Source organism: Gobius niger (assembly GCF_951799975.1).
Source record: "Gobius niger genome assembly, chromosome: 23".
Classification (NCBI taxonomy): domain Eukaryota; kingdom Metazoa; phylum Chordata; class Actinopteri; order Gobiiformes; family Gobiidae; genus Gobius; species Gobius niger.
Window position 1 is genome coordinate 218759 of NC_136874.1, and position 24318 is coordinate 243076.

At 47.0% G+C, this 24318-nt stretch overlaps 2 protein-coding genes and 1 long non-coding RNA gene across 3 annotated transcripts in view; 2 read left to right on the plus strand and 1 right to left on the minus strand.

The window, feature by feature from the left end:
- The window catches only part of f2 (coagulation factor II (thrombin)), a 28367-nt gene extending 17170 nt beyond the window's left edge, over window positions 1-11197 (minus strand). The window contains exons 1-7 of the mRNA XM_079581552.1: window positions 11103-11197; window positions 7706-7786; window positions 7562-7641; window positions 5244-5268; window positions 4256-4321; window positions 3009-3117; window positions 2462-2592 (exon numbers count right to left, since the gene is read on the minus strand). Coding sequence (XP_079437678.1) covers window positions 2462-2592; window positions 3009-3117; window positions 4256-4321; window positions 5244-5268; window positions 7562-7641; window positions 7706-7786; window positions 11103-11163 — 553 coding nt within the window. The 5' untranslated portion in view covers window positions 11164-11197. The remainder of the gene's footprint in view (window positions 1-2461; window positions 2593-3008; window positions 3118-4255; window positions 4322-5243; window positions 5269-7561; window positions 7642-7705; window positions 7787-11102) is intronic.
- A 1444-nt stretch (window positions 11198-12641) lies between these two features.
- dph3 (diphthamide biosynthesis 3) lies at window positions 12642-13982 on the plus strand. Its single transcript, XM_079581936.1, has 3 exons — window positions 12642-12819; window positions 13653-13727; window positions 13875-13982. The coding sequence occupies exons 1-3, from the start codon at window positions 12712-12714 to the stop codon at window positions 13944-13946; spliced, it is 255 nt and encodes an 84-aa protein (XP_079438062.1). The 5' UTR covers window positions 12642-12711; the 3' UTR covers window positions 13947-13982.
- Window positions 13983-19361: 5379 nt separating this feature from the next.
- On the plus strand, window positions 19362-20400 carry LOC306982054. The gene is made up of 4 exons (XR_013794161.1): window positions 19362-19455; window positions 19492-19644; window positions 19831-20037; window positions 20362-20400. It is a non-coding gene; the product is annotated as an uncharacterized lncRNA (long non-coding RNA).
- The last annotated feature ends 3918 nt before the right edge of the window (window positions 20401-24318 follow it).

The window sequence follows — 24318 nt, forward strand, 5'->3', positions numbered from 1 at the left end:
AGAGAGACATGTTAGACCTGAACACAGAGAGACATGTTAGACCTGAACACAGAGAGACATGTTAGACCTGAACACAGAGAGAGAGACATGTTAGACCTGAACACAGAGACATGTTAGACCTGAACACAGAGAGAGAGACATGTTAGACCTGAACACAGAGAGAGACATGTTAGACCTGATCACAGAGAGACATGTTAGACCTGAACACAGAGAGACATGTTAGACCTGAACACAGAGAGACATGTTAGACCTGAACACAGAGAGACATGTTAGACCTGAACACAGAGAGACATGTTAGACCTGAACACAGAGAGACATGTTAGACCTGAACACAGAGAGACATGTTAGACCTGAACACAGAGAGACATGTTAGACCTGAACACAGAGACATGTTAGACCTGAACACAGAGAGACGTGTTAGACCTGAACACAGAGACATGTTAGACCTGAACACAGAGAGAGAGACATGTTAGACCTGAACACAGAGAGACATGTTAGACCTGAACACAGAGAGACATGTTAGACCTGAACACACAGAGAGAGAGACATGTTAGACCTGAACACAGAGAGAGACATGTTAGACCTGAACACAGAGAGACATGTTAGACCTGAACACAGAGAGACATGTTAGACCTGAACACAGAGAGACATGTTAGACCTGAACACAGAGAGAGAGACATGTTAGACCTGAACACTGAGAGACATGTTAGACCTGAACACAGAGAGACATGTTAGACCTGAACACAGAGAGACATGTTAGACCTGAACACAGAGAGAGAGACATGTTAGACCTGAACACAGAGAGAGACATGTTAGACCTGAACACAGAGAGACATGTTAGACCTGAACACAGAGAGAGAGACATGTTAGACCTGAACACAGAGAGAGAGAGACATGTTAGACCTGAACACAGAGACATGTTAGACCTGAACACAGAGAGACATGTTAGACCTGAACACAGAGAGAGAGACATGTTAGACCTGAACACAGAGAGAGACATGTTAGACCTGAACACAGAGAGAGACATGTTAGACCTGAACACAGAGACATGTTAGACCTGAACACAGAGAGAGACATGTTAGACCTGAACACAGAGAGAGACATGTTAGACCTGAACACAGAGACATGTTAGACCTGAACACAGAGAGAGACATGTTAGACCTGAACACAGAGAGAGAGACATGTTAGACCTGAACACAGAGACATGTTAGACCTGAACACAGAGAGACATGTTAGACCTGAACACAGAGACATGTTAGACCTGAACACAGAGAGAGACATGTTAGACCTGAACACAGAGAGAGACATGTTAGACCTGAACACAGAGAGACATGTTAGACCTGAACACAGAGACATGTTAGACCTGAACACAGAGAGAGACATGTTAGACCTGAACACAGAGAGAGACATGTTAGACCTGAACACAGAGAGAGACATGTTAGACCTGAACACAGAGACATGTTAGACCTGAACACAGAGAGAGACATGTTAGACCTGAACACAGAGAGAGAGACATGTTAGACCTGAACACAGAGACATGTTAGACCTGAACACAGAGAGACATGTTAGACCTGAACACAGAGACATGTTAGACCTGAACACAGAGAGAGACATGTTAGACCTGAACACAGAGAGAGACATGTTAGACCTGAACACAGAGACATGTTAGACCTGAACACAGAGAGACATGTTAGACCTGAACACAGAGAGACATGTTAGACCTGAACACAGAGAGACATGTTAGACCTGAACACAGAGAGAGACATGTTAGACCTGAACACAGAGAGACATGTTAGACCTGAACACAGAGAGACATGTTAGACCTGAACACAGAGAGACATGTTAGACCTGAACACAGAGAGACATGTTAGACCTGAACACAGAGAGAGACATGTTAGACCTGAACACAGAGACATGTTAGACCTGAACACAGAGAGAGACATGTTAGACCTGAACACAGAGAGACATGTTAGACCTGAACACAGAGAGACATGTTAGACCTGAACACAGAGAGACATGTTAGACCTGAACACAGAGAGAGACATGTTAGACCTGAACACAGAGACATGTTAGACCTGAACACAGAGAGAGAGACATGTTAGACCTGAACACAGAGAGACATGTTAGACCTGAACACAGAGAGACTGAGGGGAGGGGCTTCTGCAGGAGGACGGGAGGAACAAAGGGCCGGCCTGAACACAGAGAGAGAGACATGTTAGACCTGAACACAGAGAGACATGTTAGACCTGAACACAGAGAGACATGTTAGACCTGAACACAGAGAGACATGTTAGACCTGAACACAGAGAGACATGTTAGACCTGAACACAGAGAGAGAGACATGTTAGACCTGAACACAGAGAGAGAGACATGTTAGACCTGAACACAGAGAGACATGTTAGACCTGAACACAGAGAGACATGTTAGACCTGAACACAGCAGATTAAGGTTAAGGCCTCACCGCACTGGGGCACAATGCAGGGCTCCTTCTGGACTGTGGGGTCGGTGGTGAAGCACCACGGCTGCTCCTGGAGGTTCGGGTTCCTGCAGAAGTTCTCCTGGAGCTCCGGCGTTTCGCTCACGTTAAACTCCCTGAAACAGATGTGGAGGCTCGGAGTCAAATATCCAACTCAAACTTTGATAAACGTCAAGTCCAAAACTGTATAGTTTAGTTATTTAGTTATTTACTGAAATAAAACCTGTTTTTCTTTAATTTATGTTTTTTATCTCCCAAATGTTTGGGGCGTGGTTATGTGGTTGCCCTGGTTACCTGATGATGGGGTGTGGTTTGGGGCGTGGTTATGTGGTTGCCCTGGTTACCTGATGATGGGGCGTGGTTATGTGGTTGCCCTGGTTACCTGATGATGGGGCGTGGTTTGGGGCGTGGTTATGTGGTTGCCCTGGTTACCTGATGATGGGGCGTGGTTTGGGGCGTGGTTATGTGGTTGCCCTGGTTACCTGATGATGGGGCGTGGTTTGGGGCGTGGTTATGTGGTTGCCCTGGTTACCTGATGATGGGGTGGGGGTAGCTGCCAGCCCAGCGCTGACAGATTCGTCCAGACCGAGTGATGTTCATGTTTCCTGCGTAGTTCACTCCGGTCCCAAGCACACACCGCCCTGAAACACAGACGGAGAGGGGACACGGGGTCAGGTCCCCACACAACACACATACAGTATGTACACACACACACACACACACATACACACCGCCCTGAAACACAGACGGAGAGGGGACACGGGGTCAGGTCCCCACACAACACACATACAGTATGTACACACACACACACACACACCGCCCTGAAACACAGACGGAGAGGGGACACAGGGTCAGGTCCCCACACAAGACACATACAGTATATACACACACACACCGCCCTGAAACACAGACAAAGAGGGGACACAGGGTCAGGTCCCCACACAACACACATACAGCATATACACACACACACACACACACACACACACCGCCCTGAAACACAGACGGAGAGGGGACACAGGGTCAGGTCCCCACACAACACACATACAGTATATACACACACACATACACACACACACCGCCCTGAAACACAGACGGAGAGGGGACACAGGGTCAGGTCCCCACAACACACATACAGTATATACACACACACACACACACACACACACACACACACACCGCCCTGAAACACAGAGAGGGGACACGGGGTCAGGTCCCCACACAACACACACACAGTATATACACACACACACACACACACACACACACACACACACACACACACACATTGCCCTGAAACACAGAGAGGGGACACAGGGTCAGGTCCCCACACACACACATACAGTATATACACACACACACACACATACAGTATATACACACACACACACACACACACATTGCCCTGAAACACAGAGAGGGGACACAGGGTCAGGTCCCCACACAACATACATACAGTATACACACACACACCGCCCTGAAACACAGACGGAGAGGGGACACGGGGTCAGACACACACACACACACACACACACACACACACAAACACACACACACACACAGACACAAACACACACACACACACACGCACACACAGACACACAGACACACACACACACAAACACACACACACACACAGACACACACACACACACGCACACACAAAGACACACACACACACACACAGACACACACAAACACACACACACACAAAGACACACACACACACACGCACACACAGACACACACAGACACACACACACACACGCACGACAGTACCTTCCACACAGTCTCGGATCTGTCGAACCGTGTCCACGTTCCTCTCCAGCTCCGTCCCTTTACAATCTGAAAGAAAACAAACCTGTGAGTGTCCAGGAGGAGGCGCTGTGAGTGTGAAACCTGTGAGTGTCCAGGAGGAGGCGCTGTGAGTGTGAAACCTGTGAGTGTGAAGCTGTGAGTGTCCAGGAGGAGGCGCTGTGAGTGTGAAGCTGTGAGTGTGAAGCTGTGAGTGTCCAGGAGGAGGCGCTGCTGTGACAGACGACTCATCTGGACTTTGATTTGTTTGAGGAGGATCTGATCAAACACTAACCCACGGCTTTAACCTCCACTACAATACTGCAGTTCTGATCAGATACTACAATACTGCAGTTCTGATCAGATACTACAATACTGCAGTACTGATCAGATACTACAATACTGCAGTACTTTATCAGACACTACAGTAGTGTGGTACTTTATCAGATATTACAATACTGCAGTACTTTGTCAGATACTACAATACTGCAGTACTTTGTCAGACACTACAGTAGTGTGGTACTTTATCAGATACTACAATACTGCAGTACTTTGTCAGACACTACAGTAGTGTGGTACTTTATCAGATACTACAATACTGCAGTACTGATCAGATACTACAATACTGCAGTACTTTGTCAGATACTACAATACTGCAGTACTTTGTCAGACACTACAGTAGTGTGGTACTTTATCAGATACTACAATACTGCAGTACTTTGTCAGACACTACAGTAGTGTGGTACTTTATCAGATACTACAATACTGCAGTACTGATCAGATACTACAATACTGCAGTACTTTGTCAGATACTACAGTAGTGTGGTACTTTATCATATATTACAATACTGCAGTACTTTCTAAGATACTACTGTAGTGTGGTACTTTATCAAATATTACAATACTGCAGTACTTTATCAGACACTACAGTAGTGTGGTACTTTATCAGATACTACAATACTGCAGTACTCACCCAGGTACTTGGTCCAGAAGGTTTCCTGAAACACAAACATCACAGGTTTAAGGCCTGTGTTTATCAGGGCTGAGGACAGGACTAAGTATCGTAATACTATCATTACTACGACTGCATTGCCCTGCGCCGGGCCGTACTAGAGGCTATTTGAGAGTTTTAAATAAATATATCAAATTAAATTACTTTGGCCCTAATCCCAAACCCTGGTATAGTCCCGTAGCACCCTGGTATAGTCCCTTAACACCCTGGCATAGTCCCTTAACACCCTGGTATAGTCCCGTAGCACCCTGGTATAGTCCCGTAGCACCCTGGTATAGTCCCTTAACACCCTGGTATAGTCCCGTAGCACCCTGGTATAGTCCCTTAGCACCCTGGCATAGTCCCTTAACACCCTGGTATAGTCCCTTAGCACCCTGGTATAGTCCCGTAGCACCCTGGTATAGTCCCTTAACACCCTGGTATAGTCCCGTAGCACCCTGGTATAGTCCCTTAGCACCCTGGTATAGTCCCGTAGCACCCTGGTATAGTCCCTTAACACCCTGGTATAGTCCCTTAACACCCTGGTATAGTCCCGTAGCACCCTGGTATAGTCCCTTAACACCCTGGTATAGTCCCGTAGCACCCTGGTATAGTCCCTTAACACCCTGGTATAGTCCCCTAGCACCCTGGTATAGTCCCTTAACACCCTGGTATAGTCCCGTAGCACCCTGGTATAGTCCCTTAACACCCTGGTATAGTCCCTTAACACCCTGGTATAGTCCCGTAGCACCCTGGTATAGTCCCTTAGCACCCTGGTATAGTCCCTTAGCACCCTGGTATAGTCCCTTAACACCCTGGTATAGTCCCTTAACACCCTGGTATAGTCCCGTAGCACCCTGGTATAGTCCCTTAACACCCTGGTATAGTCCCTTAACACCCTGGTATAGTCCCCTAGCACCCTGGTATAGTCCCCTAGCACCCTGGTATAGTCCCTTAACACCCTGGTATAGTCCCTTAACACCCTGGTATAGTCCCCTAGCACCCTGGTATAGTCCCCTAGCACCCTGGTATAGTCCCTTAACACCCTGGTATAGTCCCTTAACACCCTGGTATAGTCCCTTAACACCCTGGTATAGTCCCTTAACACCCTGGTATAGTCCCTTAACACCCTGGTATAGTCCCGTAGCACCCTGGTATAGTCCCTTAACACCCTGGTATAGTCCCGTAGCACCCTGGTATAGTCCCGTAGCACCCTGGTATAGTCCCTTAACACCCTGGTATAGTCCCTTAACACCCTGGTATGGTCCCTTAACACCCTGGTATGGTCCCTTAACACCCTGGTATAGTCCCTTAACACCCTGGTATAGTCCCTTAACACCCTGGTATGGTCCCTTAACACCCTGTTATAGTCCCGTAGCACCCTGGTATAGTCCCTTAACACCCTGGTATAGTCCCGTAGCACCCTGGTATAGTCCCTTAACACCCTGGTATGGTCCCTTAACACCCTGGTATGGTCCCTTAACACCCTGGTATAGTCCCGTAGCACCCTGGTATGGTCCCTTAACACCCTGGTATGGTCCCTTAACACCCTGGTATGGTCCCTTAACACCCTGGTATGGTCCCTTAACACCCTGGTATAGTCCCTTAACACCCTGGTATAGTCCCTTAACACCCTGGTATAGTCCCTTAACACCCTGGTATAGTCCCTTAGCGCCTTGGTATAGTCCCTTAACACCCTGGTATAGTCCCTTAGCGCCTTGGTATAGTCCCTTAACACCCTGGTATAGTCCCTTAACACCCTGGTATGGTCCCTTAACACCCTGTTATAGTCCCGTAGCACCCTGGTATAGTCCCTTAACACCCTGGTATAGTCCCGTAGCACCCTGGTATAGTCCCTTAACACCCTGGTATAGTCCCTTAACACCCTGGTATGGTCCCTTAACACCCTGGTATAGTCCCTTAACACCCTGGTATAGTCCCGTAGCACCCTGGTATGGTCCCTTAACACCCTGGTATGGTCCCTTAACACCCTGGTATGGTCCCTTAACACCCTGGTATGGTCCCTTAACACCCTGGTATAGTCCCTTAACACCCTGGTATAGTCCCTTAACACCCTGGTATAGTCCCTTAACACCCTGGTATAGTCCCTTAACACCCTGGTATAGTCCCTTAACACCCTGGTATAGTCCCTTAGCGCCTTGGTATAGTCCCTTAACACCCTGGTATAGTCCCTTAGCGCCTTGGTATAGTCCCTTAACACCCTGGTATAGTCCCTTAACACCCTGTTATAGCTCCCTAGCACCCTGGTGTGGTTTCTCAGTGAGTGAGGGGGTCCTGACCGTGGGGACCGTCTGCTCGAACACCTCCCTGGCCTCCTCGTGGTCACAGATCTCCTCCACACACTCCCGCTCCAGGTTTCCTGTGAGAACAAGACACATTTGAGGCTTTGAAGGACATTCTAACACAGATATACAAGTTTTTACCTGGCTTCATCTCCTCAAACATCTGATTGGCTCGTTTGTTCCGCTGCAGCAGCTGCGCCGCCTGCTGGCCATCCATGAACACTGCACCAACACAAAGGAAACAGTTATTCTCTGGAGCACGTCTGGTGCCGTTAAACCAAACCGGTCTCGGAAAAATGAATCTCCTCTGTTTAAATCCAAGTTTTGATGCCGTTGGTCCAGGGGCAGGATTAAAGGTCATTAAAGTAAATATTTAAAATGCGAAGTCGACTAAAACTAGACTTGAAGTTGAGACCATTTACCACGAAAATGATTAAATGACATTTTAATCAAAAGATTCAAACTGATTTAAAATATGTGTCAAAATAAACACTGGTTTTAGTCCAGATTTTGTGAAAGCATCTTTATTTCCCGTGCGGTTCGGCTAAATCTAAACTTACAATTCAAATAATTAGGGTGAATATGGGTAAAGTGGGACAGTTTTTGAAATTCAGTTTTTCATCTCTTTTCAGGTTTGGAATTAAATACCAAAGTCTTTAATGTTGTATATTTTTAAAAAGCTTTAGATTCTATTTTACACCAGTGGAGGAAAAATGTTTAACACAGAAGCTAAAATTTTGCCTCAAACACAGGTTGGTCCAATGATAACTTTCGAGGTGCTATTGGTAAAGTGGGACACTATTAACATGGTATTTTTCAAAATCATTAATATTATTGTAGCAACTCCTTTTTTGAACATGTGAAGAGGTTATGAATAATAATAATCATTGTAATGGTTGTTCTAACTGTTGTGTGAGACATGGGCCCATCATGGACCTGTGTCTGATGTGCAGCCTGAGCTGTCAGACATGTTCCAGTGTGGAAGAACTAACCGGGAGCTTTGGTATAAACTGAAAACAAGAGTGACAGAACAATGGACGAATAATACAGTAAAGTGCCTTCATCAGATTTACTTTTGTTTATAAATAAGTGAGGAATAACATGAAGGACACGCCCAAAAAAACACATGTGAATCTGTGAACTCAGGCCTTTGATTGGTGAAGTTAGAACAAACATGTGTTAAAGATTTGAAAAGAAATATATATATAACCGATATCTAAAAAAAATCTACAATTAAAGAACTTAGAAACCTCAAAGAACAACTTAATGTTGAAATGTTGCTAAACGGAGATCAAGAGTTCATAGTGAACAAGAACTACAGTTAAAACTTCAGTCAGAAATGTGATCAAAACAAGAAATACAGAGTTAAATTGATCTGATTTGAAGATGTGTAAATAAAAGAAACACCGAATACCCAGGATGTTCCACAAAAATACACTGTCCCACTTTGCCAATAGCACATTGGTAAAGTGGGACAGTGATAAAATCTCTTATAAAAATAAAAGTATAAATAATAAACATGTTTTGTTTGCAGATCCATTCCCTTTTTCACTACTTGGTGGTAGATTATGGTTCGCCACCACATATGAAGTGAATTAATATCCACAAAACCTTTATTTTCTAATCCTGCACATTCTAATTATTCAGTGTGTTTGTATTTTTAGTTTTAGATTAAAGTTACGTGTCCCACTTTACCCATATTCACCCTAATATAAACACGTGAAGATAAAGACGCCCACTGAACGATGTCACTGAAGTTCATGTTTTAGTCCCTTCTGTTACTTTGGGTTTAGTTTTTAATCGACACAAACGTCTGCAGAGTTTAGTCACAGTTTAAGCCTCAATAACCGCCTTGACTTTAGTTTTAGTCACAGTTTAAGCCTCAATAACCGCCTTGCCTTTAGTTTTAGTCACAGTTTAAGCCTCAATAACCGCCTTGACTTTAGTTTTAGTCACAGTTTAAGCCTCAATAACCGCCTTGCCTTTAGTTTTAGTCACAGTTTAAGCCTCAATAACCGCCTTGACTTTAGTTTTAGTCACAGTTTAAGCCTCAATAACCGCCTTGACGTTAGTTTTAGTCACAGTTTAAGCCTCAATAACCGCCTTGCCTTTAGTTTTAGTCACAGTTTAAGCCTCAATAACCGCCTTGCCTTTAGTTTTAGTCACAGTTTAAGCCTCAATAACCGCCTTGCCTTTAGTTTTAGTCACAGTTTAAGCCTCAATAACCGCTTTGCCTTTAGTTTTAGTCACAGTTTAAGCCTCAATAACCGCTTTGCCTTTAGTTTTAGTCACAGTTTAAGCCTCAATAACCGCCTTGCCTTTAGTTTTAGTCACAGTTTAAGCCTCAATAACCGCTTTGCCTTTAGTTTTAGTCACAGTTTAAGCCTCAATAACCGCCTTGACGTTAGTTTTAGTCACAGTTTAAGCCTCAATAACCGCCTTGCCTTTAGTTTTAGTCACAGTTTAAGCCTCAATAACCGCTTTGCCTTTAGTTTTAGTCACAGTTTAAGCCTCAATAACCGCCTTGCCTTTAGTTTTAGTCACAGTTTAAGCCTCAATAACCGCCTTGCCTTTAGTTTTAGTCACAGTTTGAGCCTCAATAACCGCCTTGACGTTAGTTTTAGTCACAGTTTAAGCCTCAATAACGGCCTTGACTTTAGTTTTAGTCACAGTTTAAGCCTCAATAACCGCCTTGCCTTTAGTTTTAGTCACAGTTTAAGCCTCAATAACCGCCTTGACGTTAGTTTTAGTCACAGTTTAAGCCTCAATAACCGCCTTGCCTTTAGTTTTAGTCACAGTTTAAGCCTCAATAACCGCTTTGCCTTTAGTTTTAGTCACAGTTTAAGCCTCAATAACCGCCTTGACGTTAGTTTTAGTCACAGTTTAAGCCTCAATAACCGCTTTGCCTTTAGTTTTAGTCACAGTTTAAGCCTCAATAACCGCCTTGACTTTAGTTTTAGTCACAGTTTAAGCCTCAATAACCGCCTTGACGTTAGTTTTAGTCACAGTTTGAGCCTCAATAACCGCCTTGACGTTAGTTTTAGTCACAGTTTAAGCCTCAATAACCGCCTTGCCTTTAGTTTTAGTCACAGTTTGAGCCTCAATAACCGCCTTGACGTTAGTTTTAGTCACAGTTTAAGCCTCAATAACCGCCTTGCCTTTAGTTTTAGTCACAGTTTAAGCCTCAATAACGGCCTTGACTTTAGTTTTAGTCACAGTTTAAGCCTCAATAACCGCCTTGACGTTAGTTTTAGTCACAGTTTGAGCCTCAATAACCGCCTTGACGTTAGTTTTAGTCACAGTTTGAGCCTCAATAACCGCCTTGACTTTAGTTTTAGTCACAGTTTAAGCCTCAATAACCGTCTTGCCTTTAGTTTTAGTCACAGTTTAAGCCTCAATAACCGCCTTGCCTTTAGTTTTAGTCACAGTTTAAGCCTCAATAACCGCCTTGACGTTAGTTTTAGTCACAGTTTAAGCCTCAATAACGGCCTTGACTTTAGTTTTAGTCACAGAAACATGTTTGATGCTAAAGTCTCACCGTTCTCCGCCAGGCAGCAGCCGACGGCATAGATCAGGGAAACGAGGGTTAGAGTTTTCATCTCTCTCCAGCTCCAGGGCCAAAGGCGGGTCTGAAACAACAGAAAAGTCACTACAGTTAAAACGGGATAATCCAGGGAAAGAAGGGCTTTAAAGCGAGTCTGACCTGGGACTAGAATCAGGACTAGAGCAGGTCTAACCCGGGGCTCAGCCTGGACTTTGGGCAAAGGCTGATCTCTGTTTGTTTTAGTGACGTTTGTTTCGTCTCTCTCCAAAGTTTAGGCACAAATTACCACATAAAGGATCAAATGTCATGTTTATCAAATGGTTACGCAAATAAAGACATTTCTGTGACTGACTTAACCAAATAAAGACATTTCTGTGACTAACTTAACCAAATAAAGACATTTCTGTGACTGACTTAACCAAATAAAGACATTTCTGTGACTAACTTAACCAAATAAAGACATTTCTGTGACTAACTTAACCAAATAAAGACATTTCTGTGACTAACTTAACCAAATAAAGACATTTCTGTGACTAACTTAACCAAATAAAGACATTTCTGTGACTAACTTAACCAAATAAAGACATTTCTGTGACTAACTTAACCAAATAAAGACATTTCTGTGACTAACTTAACCAAATAAAGACATTTCTGTGACTGACTTAACCAAATAAAGACATTTCTGTGACTGACTTAACCAAATAAAGACATTTCTGTGACTGACTTAACCAAATAAAGACATTTCTGTGACTAACTTAACCAAATAAAGACATTTCTGTGACTAACTTAACCAAAAAAAGACATTTCTGTGACTAACTTAACCAAATAAAGACATTTCTGTGACTGACTTAACCAAAAAAAGACATTTCTGTGACTAACTTAACCAAATAAAGACATTTCTGTGACTAACTTAACCAAATAAAGACATTTCTGTGACTGACTTCACCAAATAAAGACATTTCTGTGACAAACTTAACCAAATAAAGACATTTCTGTGACTAACTTCACCAAATAAAGACATTTCTGTGACTAACTTCACCAAATAAAGACATTTCTGTGACTAACTTAACCAAATAAAGACATTTCTGTGACTGACTTAACCAAATGAAGGCCCGAGAAGCGCGTTGATCCGTGATAAAGTGATCATGATCATTGTTTTACATTTAGTTTCAGTCTAAACAATCATAATGTAGAGAATTACAGACATTAACAATAAAAAGAGCAGCTTTAAAAGATGAAAAAGTATAAAGTTTAACCTCGTTTCCTTGAATGCTGTGAAATGGCGCCACCTGCTGGTCTCGAGACGAAGGCGTTTCACGTTGTGGAGTTTTTTTCGGGCTTTTCCTCTAAAATATAAAATCCTATTATTCTCAGGATAAAGGTAAACTTCATATAAAACAAACACTTCATCGTAAATTCAGATAAAACCGCCCATAACTGGAGTAAAGAGCTAGGCTAACATTTGAGCTCACTTTGGCGGGTGCTGAGCGTCACCGTGACGTCAGTTTGTAGTCCGGAAGTGCGCACCATGCTGCAGGCTGGGCTCTCGCTAACGTGGCTCCGGTGACGTTACTGAATAAAGCGGAATCCAGGAGCGCGGGAAATGTCGGTGTTTCACGACGAGGTGGAGATCGAGGACTTCGAGTTCGATGAAGAAACGGAGACGTATTATTTCCCGTGTCCGTGCGGAGACCGGTTCGCGATCAGCCGGGTGAGCTAGCGGCTAATGCTAACGGCTAATGCTAACGGACCACAACACTGCGTCACGTCTTCAGTTAGAACGTGGAATAAGTGCGGATACAGGGCCGCTGTAGTCCTGGTCTGGGACGGGTTTACACCGGGGTCAGAAGATGGTTTAATCTCTTTAAACATTAGAATAACAGGGACAAGTTAAAGGTTCCCGAACTCTCCGGTGTAGAATCGTTACCGGGTGTTTGGTCGAGGAGGCGTCACAATAATGCTCAGAAAGGTCTTTACAAGAACAGGAACGATCAGTCAGAAGGAAAATGCCGAGGACTGAACTTAAACAAACTCAGGGTTAGGGTAAAGCAAACTGCCCCTCCCTCCACCTCTCACCCCTGGGACGCACCACTGGCCCTCAGGTAAGGGGGGGGTCACAGGTGGGACCCGAAAACAACCAAAACAATAAAGTATATAAGCAATAACACATGATACAAACAATAATCAAATCATGTTACAGCAATTTAACTGATCACATGAACCTAAATAAACCATAAATAACAAATGAAACATCCCCCCCCCCCCAGTGCTGCAGCCCAGATACACCAGGTGTTTCCAGGTGTTCCCAGGTGTTTCCAGGTGTTCCCACTCATCAGGCAGCAGGTCAAGTAAACAAGAGGCAACTAAACTAGACCAGATCAACAAACAAAAGGATTGACCTGGACACAGTGAAAGGAGGGGGTTCACTCTGGTCTACTGTGTAAACAAACACAAATATACCTCATATCAAACAGTAATAATAATGTGTGTAATGTAATGATATAAACACATGTATCTGATCCGAATCCCAAACCCGTGTTTCAGGAGGACCTGGAGAACGGGGAGGAGGAGGCCACGTGTCCCAGCTGCTCCCTCGTCGTCAGGGTCATCTACGACAAGGTACCAGGATGTGAATATACTGACAAACATAAACATCCATGTCCAGGAGATCGTCCTGACGTGGGTCTGACCTGCTGACCTTTGACCTGCTGACCTTTGACCTGTCACTGATTTCATTAAAGATCATTCATGTTTCACTCACTGCAGGAGCTGTTCATGAGCGGAGAGACGGTGGCGGCTCCTCCAGCCGCCGCCCAGCTGGAGCCGGTCCAGTCCTGACCCGGTCCTGACCCAGACCCGGTCCGGTCCTGACCCAGACTCTCCAGACTCAAACCAGATGATTTATTTATTTATTGAAAACAGACAGAACTTTGTCTCCACGTGAACGATGCGTGTCCTGCTCAAGGGCACCAGGACAATCACAGCGATGACCACGTGTTCAACAGCGCCACCTACAGGCCGGACTTATGCAACACCCTGTAAATAAAGTCTTTAAAGCCAATGTTTGTGATTCACTTTTCACAAAAACACAAACCACAAAATGAAAGAGATTTTATTAAACTTCCTGAAAACGTGACTTTGAAAAGATCTTTATCAAAGACTCAAAACAAACAGAACATTTTTACAACTGACAGTTTCAGTTATTGCACTTTTCCATCGTAGCTACGAGAGCTCGAGCTACGTTTACAGAAACTTTAAAGACGCGGCTGCAGAACAAACCGGAAACGTTCACTTTAAATGTGTGTCAGGTTTTCAAAGCGAGGCCGGGGAATGTGCTTTACTCTGTTTAGTCCCACGTTTGTTCAGAGGGATTTCTTTACATCTGCTTTAGTTCAGGAATAGAGTTTGGGAACGTGATGTCGCTAAGCATTATGGGAGGAGCAGCCATTGTAAACTAATGGAGTATTTTAAAAGTTAAACTAATGGAGATTTTAAAAGTTAAACTAATGGAGTTATTGTTCACATTAAAACTCTTATATTTCCCAGCAGTGACTGAGCCGCTAACGCAGTCGTTCCACTGGTTTTTTCTCCACTTTTTATACTGTTTTAGCTAATGCTAGTCTAAATGTATGCTAACAGCTGCAAAGATGGCGGATCTCCATGGTAACTGGACATTCCTGAACTCTATAAACTCATTCTCAGTGAAAAACGAGTTTGTTTTTCGGTTCAAAGCTCAATAAATCACTGATGGAAACAATCTGAAGAAATCAACACAAACACTAAAAACTACAATCAAATCTGGAGTTTGAGCTGGTTTAGTTTAGTCTTTGATAAAACCTGTGATTCGTGCGAGCGGGAACGACCGGGACGCCGCCATGTTGGATTTTTAACGGTTCCATCATTTTCAACTTTACACTTTTAGGAAAAGTAAAAAAAACTAAACTTTTACAGAATTGTACATGTTTTGTGAGTCTCTGTTTCCGTAAACTCAGAAAACCAAAACATCGTCGTCTGCTTCGTCTGCTTCGTCTGCTTCGTCTTCTTCCTCGTGGCGTTCCAAGATGGCTGCCATGGGAGCGGCGAGGAGGCGGGGCCGCGGCGAGCTCCAGCGAGCGGCCGAGGCCGGCGGCGTCTGAGGCCGCGGGCGCCGGAGGAGGAGTCGCTCCACGGCCGACAGACGCCGCCCAGAGCCAAGATGGCCGCCCTTCTTCAGCAGCAGCGCCTTGAAGCCCAGAGTGGGCGGAGTCACATGTCGGGGCGCGGCACGGCGGGGGTCAGGGGTCACGCGGCGAGAGAACAGAGAGTCGTTACGGCCGAACATCTTCCTCTTCGACCTGAAACACACGAGCGATAAAAGAAACTAAACCAGGAACTATACCAGAAACTAAACCAGAAACTAAACCAGAAACTAAACCAGAAACTAAACCAGAAACACACGAGCCATAAAGGAAACTAAACCAGAAACTAAACCAGAAACTAAACCAGAAACTAAACCAGAAACTAAACCAGAAACTAAACCAGAAACTAAACCAGAAACACGAGCGATAAAAGAACCTAAACCAGGGCTCTGCTGTAGGGTTAGGGTTTAGGGTTAGCCTCTGCTGTAGGTTCTCCCAGGACAAACAGGTCCTCAGTGACGGGTCAGATGATGAGAGCCCAACAGAACCAACAGCCTGATCCTTCTGTGGACCCCCCGCCTGCAGGGGGCGCCACCACCCGGCCAGGACCGGGGAAGAAAATAGATGGGTTTGTTTTGTAGCTAGCCTGGCTAACGCAGACTGAAATCACGTGTGATGTTTAGTCTGGGGACCAGTTCCTGTTCTCGGAGGAGAGGCGGGGTTTACGATCGTCCATGGCCGTTTATTGGGCGATACGAATGCGTCTGCACGAGGCCACAGCCAATCGCATCATCGTATGAGACGTCTGACGTAAAGTGTAAACTTTTGTGCTAAACTATTTAGAACTTGGCCTAAAGCTCGATCGAAAAACTCCATCGCGTCTGCTGCTGCTGCTTCATGTTGCATCCGTAAATAAACTTCTTTTTTTAAATCCGTAAATAAACTTCTAGAAGCTTCCGTATATCGAATAACTCGTCATCGTCTCGCCGGCCCTCCTCGCTCTGTGATTGGTTCCCAAATCCATGTGAACATTTGGGCCCTGGTCCCCATGTGCAGTTCAGAATGACTGGAGCGTTAGCCACGTTAGCCACGTTAGCCACGTTAGCCACGTTAGCCACGTTAGCCACGTTAGCTTTAGCTGCGTTTCCTTTCAAATCGGAATCTAAGGAGTCTAGAAAATACTGCAGTACTACAACTACCCACTGAGGGAATACGACAGGTATTGCATCTGGTACTACGACAGGTACTGCGTCTGGTACTACGACAGGTACTACGACAGGTACTGCGTGTACTTTACCTTGGCTCTTCAGGTTTCCTCCCAAACCGCACTGACGTGAGGGTTTGGACGAACAGACGACGTCATTATTGTGTTTTTAAATAAAGTTTTATTTTAAAGTTTTTAAAGTAGTTTTTTTACCTGTGGATGACGGCGAACAGGTCGTCTGTGCTGCGAGTCTGAGCCGCCACGGTCACATGATCCGCCTCCACGGCGCCGAACACGTCTGCGGAGGAAACGCAGCACGTCAGGGACAGAATCAGGCTAAAGCCGGACTAAAACCGGACTGAAACTGGACTAAAACCAGGGCCAGAGCCGGACTAACACCGGACTAACACCGGGCTAAAGCCGGACTAAAGATGGGGCTAAAACCAGATTGAAGCCGGAGTAAAACCAGGGCCAAAGCTGGGGCTAAACAAGGGCCAGAGCCGGACTAAAGCCGGACTAAAGCCGGACTAAAGCCGGACTAAAGCTGGGCTAACACCGGGCTAAAGCCAGACTTGAAACCAGGTCTGAAACCGGGGATAAAGCCGGGGCTAAACTAGGCCTAAATCCAGGGATGGAAGTGGTCATGTGACTTTGGTCATGTGACTTTGGTCATGTGACTTTAGAATTCGAGCAGAAACAGAACTGAAACAGAAGTGAGTTTTGGAGTTTGGACAAAGACAGATCTTTGCCTTTAGCCTCTTAACGCTTCAGTTTGGTTTTACCTAAATCTAAAAGCTTCTGGGCTGGAGTTTCCAGGCTCATTTGAAAGCTAAGGCTCTGTTTCTAAATGACTGAGCCGTGACTGACCTGTGTCTCGTTCTCCTGGCTCCTGGATGAGCAGGTCGGGCAGAGACAGCTCCCCCTTCAGGCTGTCGGTGGACAGGGCGCTGCTGAGGGACAGGCAGCTCCGGCGTGTTTCCTCTGAGGCTCCGCCCTCGCTGTCGCTGTCGGACGAGCTCAGAGACGACGAGCTGGAGCTGAACTTCTGCGTGGTCATCAGGAGGCGTCCGCTGGGTTTCCTGCGGCGTCGCGGCCTTTTCTTCACCGCCGCCGCCTCCATTTCTAACTCGTCGTCTTCGGCCAGAGACGAGCGCATGTCCCGCCTCCGGGAAGCGCCCGAGCGTCTCACAGAAGCTTCGTTCCTCTGCCAAACGTCTGCACTTTCCTCCAGACTGTCGTTCTTCAAACTCCTCGCGGAGCCCTGGACCTCCCAGGAGCCTCGTGGGCTCTGACCAGGACTGAGCGCGTTTCCTTCAGTGCTTTTCGCTCCAGGGCCGGTTTGATTCTGCACATTTGGAAAAGTCTCTCCTTGTGGCGTCGATGCTTCGCTGTGATGTCGTGCGAACATCGTCTGCTTTTCAAACCTTTCGAATCCACCTCGTGAACTCCTCACGTTCCCCTCGATGTCGTGCTTCTGGTCCTCGTTTTCGAACCCCGCCTCCTCATGAAAACCTCTGGAATCCCTCTCTCCTTCCACAAACTCCCCACACTTCTCTGCGTTCCTCGGACTCCAAACGCCGCCGTTCGCCGCCACACGATGTCTGTAAGAGCCGAGGTTTTCCAGATTCTCGATCCAACAGAGCGGATTGTTGGCTTCAAAACGAGAAACTGAATGTTCCTCCTGGTTTCTCTCCTGACTTTCCAAGGTGGCAGGAGTCCAGACTTGTCCACAGTTTCCTGAAGTTCTTCCACTTTTCCTCCAGGTTTCCCAGAGCAAACCTCTCGCACTTCCTTCAGTGAAACCTCCCGATACGTTCACGTTCACGCCGCAGTTTCCCGAAGCGTTTGGTTTTAGATTCGTGAAACCGTCTTCGTTTCTCCGCGCCGTCCAAACGTCTCCGCCGCTCTCCTCGTTCTCCACGTTCTCCTCGTTCTCCACGTTCTCCACGTTCTCCTCGTTCTCCACGTTCGGTAGAGTGGGTTTCTTGAGCGGGACGGGAGGCTTGTCTCTTCGTGGTGAGTCTGGATTCCGCCTGGGGGAGGTTTTCTCCTCCGTTCGCTTGCTTCGGTCCAGCAGCGTCAGGATCCCCAGGTCCGGTTTCTTGGGCAGCGTCGGTTTGAGTTTGGACGGACTCGATCTCGACTCGTTTCCCGGTAAAACCTCCTCGTTCTCGTCTTTCTGCTTTAGGTCTGCGCGACACGGGCTCCAGTACGGCGACTCTTCTGGTTTCTCTGCTTCGGAATCCAGGAGGTTCTGCTGCTTCTTCACCCACGGCCCGTCTGACGCGCTGTTCGTGCTCTTCACGCCCTCCTCGCTCTTCACGCTCTTCACGCCCTCCTCGCTCTTCGTGCTCTTCACGCTCTCCTCGCTCTTCACGCTCTTCACGCCCTCCTCGCTCTTCGTGCTCTTCACGCTCTCCTCGCTCTTCACGCTCTTCACGCCCTCCTCGCTCTTCACGCTCTTCACGCCCTCCTCGCTCTTCGTGCTCTTCACGCTCTCCTCGCTCTTCACGCTCTTCACGCCCTCCTCGCTCTTCGTGCTCTTCACGCCCTCCTCGCTCTTCACGCCGTCCCCACACTGCGTCACGTGGAAGTACGGGGTGGTGGCTTTGCTCTTGGACTTCCTGGTGGGCTTCTGTGGAGGTCTGGAGGCGGAGCTCTGAGCTAACAGGGCGTACATGTCCAGATACGCCCGGTTACGCTCCTTAAAGACGCTGATCTTCCCCAGACCCTCCACATCTTCAGGAAGACCCTCTCGGACGCAGCTCTGCGAGGTCTTCACCTCGTGCTGCTCCACGTCTGTGACCTGCGCTCTCTGGATTTGGAAATCGCTGCCTTTAATTTCCGCCGCCACGAACTTCCTGCACATTTTCAGTTCATTAAGTGCTCGATTTATGCTTTGAGCCTCTTCTGCCGTCGCCATCGTCTCCAGATCCTCCTCCAGATCCTCCTCCAGCTGCTCCTCCTGACTCCTCCAGAACACACTGTCCCTGGTTTCCTCCAGACTGTAGCTCTGTGAGGTGTGGTGCTCCTCCAGCTGCTCCTCCAGCTGCTCCTCCAGCTGCTCCTCCAGCTGCTCCTCCTTACTCCTCCAGAACACACTCTCCCTGGTTTCCTCCAGCTCACAGCTCTGTGAGGTGTGATGCTCCTCGTGATGCTCCTCGTGATGCTCCTCCTGACTCCTCCAGAACAAACTCTCCCTGGTTTCCTCTGGGTTAAAGCTCTGTGAGGTGTGATGCTCCTCCAGCTGCTCCTCCTGCTGCTCCTCCTGACTCCTCCAGAACAGACTCTCCCTGGTTTCCTCCAGACTGTAGCTCTGTGAGGTGTGATGCTCCTCGTGATGCTCCTCCAGCTGCTCCTCCTGACTCCTCCAGAACACACTCTCCCTGGTTTCCTCCAGACTGTAGCTCTGCGTGATGTAAAAGTCGTCTCTGAACTCGGCCGGACTCAGGTCTGAAGCCTCCACATAAGCGTCGAGCTCTTCCAGAACCTTCTCGATCTCAGACAAACTGCTCCTCCAGGCGTCGTCTGAACGTTCCTTCAGCCTCGGAGCTTCAGAGTCTGGACTTTCTTCACATTTCGTGACATTTGGTCCGAAAACAAGAACGTTTTTGTCAAACCTTTTGTCATTTCCAGTCACAGAGTCTGGACCTTCTTGGACGTCTTCGTTTCTTTCTTTGTTCTCCTTCATCTCCGGCTCCAAATCTCTCGGATTTGCTTTTGTTTCCGCGACGTTTGGGCCGAACACGAGACGTTCAGCAAATATTTGAGAAAAGCTTTGATCTAAAGTGGGAAGTTCAGCCTCAGAGTCTGGACTTTGCTCAGTTTCATTTGTGTTTTCAGTTTGTGAAACGGCTTTTCTTTCTCTGTTCTCGCTCATTTCTGTCTTTGTTTCTGCGACGTTTCGCCCGAAAACGAGACTTTCCGTGAGGTTTTTATCAAACCTCGTGTCCAGACTCTTCAGAAGGTCCGTCTCAGAGTCCGGACTCGTGTCCAGACTCTTCAGGTCCGTCTCAGAGTCCGGACTCGTGTCCAGACTCTTCAGAAGGTCCGTCTCAGAGTCCGGACTCGTGTCCAGACTCTTCAGGTCCGTCTCAGAGTCCGGACTCGTGTCCAGACTCTTCAGGTCCGTCTCAGAGTCCGGACTCGTGTCCAGACTCTTCAGGTCCGTCTCAGAGTCCGGACTCGTGTCCAGACTCTTCAGGTCCGGACCTTCTCCCACAGGTCTGTCTCTGTCTCTGTCGTGTTTCCTGTTCTCAGTTTGTCTTCGCCGTTTGTCGCTCATTTCCGTCTTCGTTTCCGTGACGTTTGTTCTGAAAACGGGACTTCCTGCCTGGTTCTCCCGCAGACCCGTCTCGTGGTGGGAAAGTCCTGGCTCGGCCTGGTTTGCGCAGAGCTCGGTCTCGGGTTCGTGCACAGAGTGGGCGGAGCTTGCTTTCCTCCGCAGTGGCTCGCTCGCCTCCATCGTCGGGAGGGAGTTTGTTCGCGTCAGTTCGTGGACGTTTCGCAGTCGAACGTTCCTCAGCGCCTGCGCCGTCACGAGGGGAGGGGGGCGGGGCGCGGCGGGCGGCGGGGGAGGAGGGGGGAGGGCGGAGCGAGGGGGGAGGGGCGGGGAAGGGGAGGAGTCTGGGGAGAAGGCGGGAGAGGCGGCGTTTGGGCGGCGGCGAGAGTTCGACACAGGAGAGCGGCTCTGGGGGGAGGAGCCACAGTTATAATCAGGGAGCGGGGGAGGAGGGGGGAGGGGCGGGGGAGGGGGGGGGAGGGCGGAGCGAGGGGGGAGGGGCGGGGGAGGTGGGGGCGGCGGCCGAGCAGAGATGGCGTCTGGAGGAGCATCGCGGATGTGGAAGGCGGCGCCGGGTCGATCCGAGACGACGGCGCTCGGAGGGTTTTTGGAAACGACAGGAAGCTGATGGTGGAACGCAGGAAGTGGCGGCGGAGGCGGCGGTGGAGGGGGCGGGGCTGGCGTGTCCACGGAGCAGAGGGAGGAGCTGGAGGAGAACGGCGAGCGCAGCAGCGAGGACGTCCTCTCCGGAGGTCGAGGTTTAGACTTCGCCGACTTCAGCCTCAGGTGGACCGGAGAGGAGGGGGCGGGGCCAGGCGAGTGGGAGGCGGGGCCAGGCGAGTGGGAGGCGGGGCCAGGCGAGTGGGAGGCGGGGCCAGGCAGGAAGGGGGAGGCGGGGCCACGAGGTGAGGGAGAGGCGGGGGAGGACAGTGGCGTGTTGGACTGACTGGAGTAACCACTAGAGGGCGACGGCGCTCGCTGTGGACGAGACAAACACAAGGTCAGACCTGTGTAGTATCAGTACTTCACCTGTGTAGTATCAGTATTTCACCTGTGTAGTATCAGTATTTCACCTGTGTAGTATCAGTACTTCACCTGTGTAGTATCAGTACTTCACCTGTGTAGTATCAGTACTTCACCTGTGTAGTATCAGTACTTCACCTGTGTAGTATCAGTATTTCACCTGTGTAGTATCAGTACTTCACCTGTGTAGTATCAGTATTTCACCTGTGTAGTATCAGTACTTCACCTGTGTAGTATCAGTATTTCACCTGTGTAGTATCAGTATTTCACCTGTGTAGTATCAGTACTTCACCTGTGTAGTATCAGTACTTCACCTGTGCAGTATCAGTACTTCACCTGTGCAGTATCAGTACTTCACCTGTGCAGTATCAGTACTTCACCTGTGTAGTATCAGTACTTCACCTGTGTAGTATCAGTACTTCACCTGTGTAGTATCAGTACTTCACCTGTGCAGTATCAGTACTTCACCTGTGTAGTATCAGTACTTCACCTGTGCAGTATCAGTACTTCACCTGTGTAGTATCAGTACTTCACCTGTGTAGTATCAGTACTTCACCTGTGTAGTATCAGTACTTCACCTGTGTAGTATCAGTACTTCACCTGTGTAGTATCAGTACTTCACCTGTGCAGTATCAGTACTTCACCTGTGTAGTATCAGTACTTCACCTGTGTAGTATCAGTATTTCACCTGTGCAGTATCAGTACTTCACCTGTGCAGTATCAGTACTTCACCTGTGTAGTATCAGTACTTCACCTGTGTAGTATCAGTACTTCACCTGTGTAGTATCAGTACTTCACCTGTGTAGTATCAGTACTTCACCTGTGTAGTATCAGTATTTCACCTGTGCAGTATCAGTACTTCACCTGTGTAGTATCAGTACTTCACCTGTGTAGTATCAGTACTTCACCTGTGTAGTATCAGTACTTCACCTGTGTAGTATCAGTACTTCACCTGTGTAGTATCAGTATTTCACCTGTGCAGTATCAGTACTTCACCTGTGTAGTATCAGTACTTCACCTGTGTAGTATCAGTATTTCACCTGTGCAGTATCAGTACTTCACCTGTGCAGTATCAGTACTTCACCTGTAGTATCAGTATTTCACCTGTGTAGTATCAGTACTTCACCTGTGTAGTATCAGTACTTCACCTGTGTAGTATCAGTATTTCACCTGTGTAGTATCAGTACTTCACCTGTGCAGTATCAGTACTTCACCTGTGTAGTATAAGTATTTCACCTGTGCAGTATCAGTACTTCACCTGTGCAGTATCAGTACTTCACCTGTGTAGTATAAGTATTTCACCTGTAGTATAAGTATTTCACCTGTGCAGTATCAGTACTTCACCTGTGTAGTATAAGTATTTCACCTGTAGTATAAGTATTTCACCTGTAGTATAAGTATTTCACCTGTAGTATAAGTATTTCACCTGTAGTATAAGTATTTCACCTGTGTAGTATCAGTACTTCACCTGTAGTATCAGTACTTCACCTGTGTAGTATCAGTACTTCACCTGTGTAGTATCAGTACTTCACCTGTGTAGTATCAGTATTTCACCTGTGTAGTATCAGTACTTCACCTGTGTAGTATCAGTACTTCACCTGTGTAGTATCAGTATTTCACCTGTGTAGTATCAGTACTTCACCTGTGCAGTATCAGTACTTCACCTGTGCAGTATCAGTATTTCACCTGTGTAGTATCAGTACTTCACCTGTGTAGTATCAGTATTTCACCTGTGTAGTATCAGTACTTCACCTGTGCAGTATCAGTACTTCACCTGTGCAGTATCAGTATTTCACCTGTGTAGTATCAGTACTTCACCTGTGCAGTATCAGTACTTCACCTGTGTAGTATCAGTACTTCACCTGTGTAGTATCAGTACTTCACCTGTGTAGTATCAGTATTTCACCTGTGTAGTATCAGTACTTCACCTGTGTAGTATCAGTACTTCACCTGTAGTATCAGTATTTCACCTGTGTAGTATCAGTATTTCACCTGTGTAGTATCAGTACTTCACCTGTGTAGTATCAGTACTTCACCTGTGTAGTATCAGTACTTCACCTGTGCAGTATCAGTACTTCACCTGTGTAGTATCAGTATTTCACCTGTGTAGTATCAGTATTTCACCTGTGTAGTATCAGTATTTCACCTGTGTAGTATCAGTATTTCACCTGTGCAGTATCAGTACTTCACCTGTGTAGTATCAGTACTTCACCTGTGTAGTATCAGTACTTCACCTGTGTAGTATCAGTACTTCACCTGTGTAGTATCAGTACTTCACCTGTGTAGTATCAGTACTTCACCTGTGCAGTATCAGTACTTCACCTGTGTAGTATCAGTACTTCACCTGTGTAGTATCAGTACTTCACCTGTGCAGTATCAGTACTTCACCTGTGTAGTATCAGTATTTCACCTGTGTAGTATCAGTATTTCACCTGTGTAGTATCAGTACTTCACCTGTGTAGTATCAGTATTTCACCTGTGTAGTATCAGTATTTCACCTGTGTAGTATCAGTACTTCACCTGTGTAGTATCAGTATTTCACCTGTGTAGTATCAGTATTTCACCTGTGTAGTATCAGTACTT

Coding starts and splice junctions, on each gene's coding strand:
- dph3 (XM_079581936.1), top strand. CDS start 12,712: ATGTCGGTGTTTCACGACGAGGTGGAGATCGAGGACTTCGAGTTCGAT. Junction 12,820..13,652: donor ACCGGTTCGCGATCAGCCGG/GTGAGCTAGCGG, acceptor CCCGTGTTTCAG/GAGGACCTGGAGAACGGGGA. Junction 13,728..13,874: donor TCAGGGTCATCTACGACAAG/GTACCAGGATGT, acceptor CACTCACTGCAG/GAGCTGTTCATGAGCGGAGA.